Genomic DNA, 4023 nt, shown 5'->3' with positions numbered 1-4023 from the left:
GAGAGTTTGATATGAAAATGTGACCCAGTATGTCATGAGGAACCCTAGGTCGTCATAGAGTTTAATGGATCAAACCTAATTCGTCGCCACGTAGTAGGAAAAGAGGGTAATTAGAAGTTGTGGGATCTAATGACAGGGCCCCCCAAGTTACGATCATTAGTTATGATCCTTCCGAAAGTAGACGAAGATTATGGTTGATACACCGTTGTAGAAGCAAAAGTTCACATCGGATTACCATAGAATGGTCTACCTACATAAGTTAATATTGAGGACAAGAACTAAAAGAACTGAGACATAGATCCAATGTTTATTAGCATAGAGGTGAAATCGAAATCCCAAGATCATTTTCTTTGATTATCTTTCTTCTGCCTTATCTGTCTTCTCTGCCTCCTAGCCTTCTCTGACGTTCGTTTAGATCACACTCTGATTTCCTATTGTAATCTTTCTGACTTCCTTCTCTCTCGCTCTCTTCGTTCTCTTTTCGCATCTAGATTTCAGTAATTGCATTCATGACACTCGACATTCTTGATTTTGTCTAGACAATTAAGCCTGATTAGTAAGTTAATACTCGATCGCCAGTCCATGTGGATTCGATCTTTGTATTACTTGACGATATTTCTATACACTTACGGATTTGTATACATCAGTAAACATGTAGGAATGTTGTTTCATAGTTTGCTGCTTCTTGTTTCGTAGATACGTAGTTGATCCCATACTCTTAGTTTGCAGAATAAATATTATTAGTTAGTTTAGCGTTCCTCAGAGCTTATAGTTCACGGCATGGATATTGTCATTGTAGTTATATGGCCATCAAGATTATAAATGGAACAAAATAATCAATATGAACTTATTTGTTGACGAAGTAGTTAATGAAAAGAATATTTAGGTTGAGTAGTTGATTGAATGTGGAATATCTATTTACTACTAGTGAATAGTTAATAAACATTCGCAGACAATTAACCAACAGCAGTTTTGCAAGGAAAGAAAGAAAGCAAATTCAAATCTTGTTTTGTCATAATAAAATAATTAGCCAACAAAAAGTATCTGTTCTTCCATGTAATGCAACAGAAGGCTTTAAAAAGTACAACAACAGAAGCAGGGCAATAGCGTAATCACCATATCCTTTGAAACAATTAAGAATTCTTAATTCTGAACCATGAAAACTAACATCATGATCTCTGAAGAATCCACCATGTCTCCGGATCTCCCAATCAGGCCACAGCAGGCATATCCTTGAGCCATGGGTCCAATGGTTTTCCAATTGAGTAAACGATGAAGCCAATCTCCCTAAGCTTCTCGGGGTCTACAACATTGCGACCATCAAAGATAAAGGCAGGCTTCTGCATGTTATCATAGATTTTTGCATAGTCCAGTTTCTTAAATTCATCCCACTCAGTCAGGATGCAGACTCCATGAGCCCCCTTGGTGGCCTCATATGCATCCCATGTCACGGACACCTCCTTGACGGCGGTTGGGCTCATTGGTTGCAGGTGGATCGGGTGATCCCAATCAAATTTGTTCATCGCAAGATTACGTTGTATCTGGTCCTCAGTCACCTGCGGATCATAGATGCTGATCTTGGCCTTGTCGCCTATAAGGCCCTTGCAAACGTCAATGGCTGGAGTCTCCCTGGTATCGCCAGTGTCCTTCTTGAAGGCAAACCCAAGAATAGCAATCTTCTTTCCTGAAACTGTATTGAACATGGAAGCTACGACACGGTTCACAAACCTGCTCTTCTGGTAGTCGTTGATCTTGATGACTTGCTTCCAGTAGTTGGCTACCTCAGGGAGGCCATTGCATTCACAGATATAAACCAAGTTGAGGATGTCCTTCTGGAAGCATGAGCCACCAAATCCAACGCTTGCATTCAAGAACTTGGGCCCAATTCTACTGTCCTTGCCGACAGCATAGGCCACCTCAGCCACATTTGCCCCTGTTGCCTCACAGAGCGCTGAAATGGCATTCACCGAAGAGATCCTCTGAGCTAGGAAGGCATTAGCAGCAAGCTTGGATAGCTCAGCGGACCATAGGTTGGTAGTGAGAATTCTTTCTTCAGGAACCCAATGGGCATACACATTTTTTAGCGCCTGGATAGCCTTTTGACCCTCTGGAGTTTCCCGACCACCGATAAGGACACGATCAGGGTTGAATAGGTCCTGAATTGCTGTACCCTCTGCGAGAAACTCTGGGTTGGAGAGGATCTGATAGTTGATGCCTTTGCTGTTATGGGTTAAAATCTTCTCAATGGCCTCGGCAGTCTTGACAGGAACGGTGGACTTCTCAACCACAATTTTATCAGATTGTGAGACGTCGGCTATCATCCGAGCAGCACTCTCCCAGTAGGTGAGGTCTGCTGCCTTGCCAGCACCAAGGCCACGGGTCTTGGTGGGTGTGTTCACTGAAACAAAGACGATATCGGCCTCACGAACATACTTCTCTACATCAGTGCTAAAGAACAAGTTTTTTCCTCTGCACTGCTTCACAATTTCATCAAGTCCAGGCTCATAGATTGGGAGTTGTTCACTATTCCATGCGGCAATACGAGTAGCGGAAATGTCAACGACTACCACCTCAATGGAAGGGCATTTGAAAGCAATGACAGCCATTGTTGGCCCACCGACATAGCCGGCACCAATGCAGCAAATCTTCACCATATTTGTTTAGATGGACTGAATCAATCAAATGAAAAACAACACCTAATCAGAGAATGAAAGCATGGTGGAATTGAGATATAATAAGTAATGAATCTAATAGTCGTGGTGATAGATCTTCAACGCATATAAATTCCAAAAAAAAAAACAAACACAAACAATAATTTGTTCTTTTTATATCAAGAGTGAATTCAAACATTTTTCTACAAAAACGAACATCTATTTTTAAAAACAAACAATATATTGATGTTATAAGACAACGCATGAAGAAAGATTGAGAAGTTAAAGGTGGAATGCATGAACGGAGAACTCTTTAGTTTTCAAGGAGTACCGGGCGTAGTCTAATAGTATGTATATGATCTGACGAAATTTTTAGTAAAATAGCAATAAGAGGCGAATTTTAGTCTTAGGTCCATTATAGATCTTGTAAAAATGATAAAAGAATTTTACAACTCCAATGTTTCCAGAACAACTGACAGGAAAAGTTCCAATCTGTAAATTAGAGATGATATCATATTTAAAGATCAAACAACAGACAGATGAATCTGTATACCGGTAAAATCTTCCTAAAGGATCTCACTCAATCCTAAACATCCTTCATTATCTGGCCGCTAATCAAGAAAATTATGCTAATAGTCAAGAAAAATCCTGGACACGATTTAGATCGTCGCGAATCTCGCAAAGGGTAGACAGATCTAAGGCTTGCGCATTTCAATCACAGAGCGGTAAACCAGAAAATCGCGAAACTCAAATCGACAGGAAAAGGAAAAGCTTCAGATCAGACGATAGAATTACCTTCGGAGATTGGCGCACCTCCTCTTCCACAATGAAGAGATAGCAAATCGAAAGAGCGAGATCTGAGAGACGGAAGAAAGAGGAGGGAGCTCCTTGTAGACGAAAGAGGCAGGTGAACCGAGACTTAAATAGCAGCAGGCATACCCGTCACCGCAAAAAAGTCAAAGGTAGGTTTCATGACCTACCAAACCTAAACATTATCTTTTATTATATTATATTTTATTTTATTTTACTCCTTTATTCTTTTCCTAATATCAAATTTTGGTCTTAAAATATTATAATAATACTACGTAACTGTATAGTTCAGGAGGGAGGGTGATAAAATGTGTATGTAAAAAAGTCTTGCATTTATGAACAAATTAATACAATATAACATATATAATAAAAATTGTATATTATTTTCATATATTTTCACAATTTCATGTTTTAAAAATACTAAATAATAGTTTTATTATCACCTATATCAACCACATTTCACTCAATATATGATATTAAATAATTATTTATCATGTCATTTACCAACTAAGAAATGAGATTTTGATTTGTTGGACAAAGAGGGGGTAATACATCTAAACAT

General features: G+C 39.0%; 1 protein-coding gene across 1 annotated transcript; it reads right to left on the bottom strand.

Annotated features, from left to right (window-relative positions):
* Positions 1-987: 987 nt before the first annotated feature.
* On the bottom strand, positions 988-3576 carry LOC122027278 (UDP-glucose 6-dehydrogenase 4-like). Its single transcript, XM_042586202.1, has 2 exons — positions 3447-3576; positions 988-2669 (listed from the first exon to the last, which is right to left on the bottom strand). Exon 2 carries the CDS (start codon positions 2652-2654, stop codon positions 1212-1214), a length of 1443 nt encoding a protein of 480 aa, XP_042442136.1. The 5' UTR covers positions 2655-2669; positions 3447-3576; the 3' UTR covers positions 988-1211.
* Between the last annotated feature and the right edge of the window lie 447 nt (positions 3577-4023).

Source organism: Zingiber officinale, chromosome 10A (assembly GCF_018446385.1).
Source record: "Zingiber officinale cultivar Zhangliang chromosome 10A, Zo_v1.1, whole genome shotgun sequence".
In the NCBI taxonomy this organism is placed as follows: Eukaryota; Viridiplantae; Streptophyta; class Magnoliopsida; order Zingiberales; family Zingiberaceae; genus Zingiber; species Zingiber officinale.
This window is presented reverse-complemented; position numbering and strand designations above follow the sequence as displayed.

What these genes read in the sequence shown, in the direction of transcription:
- LOC122027278 (XM_042586202.1), bottom strand. Translation starts at nt 2,654, where the DNA reads ATGGTGAAGATTTGCTGCATTGGTGCCGGCTATGTCGGTGGGCCAACA.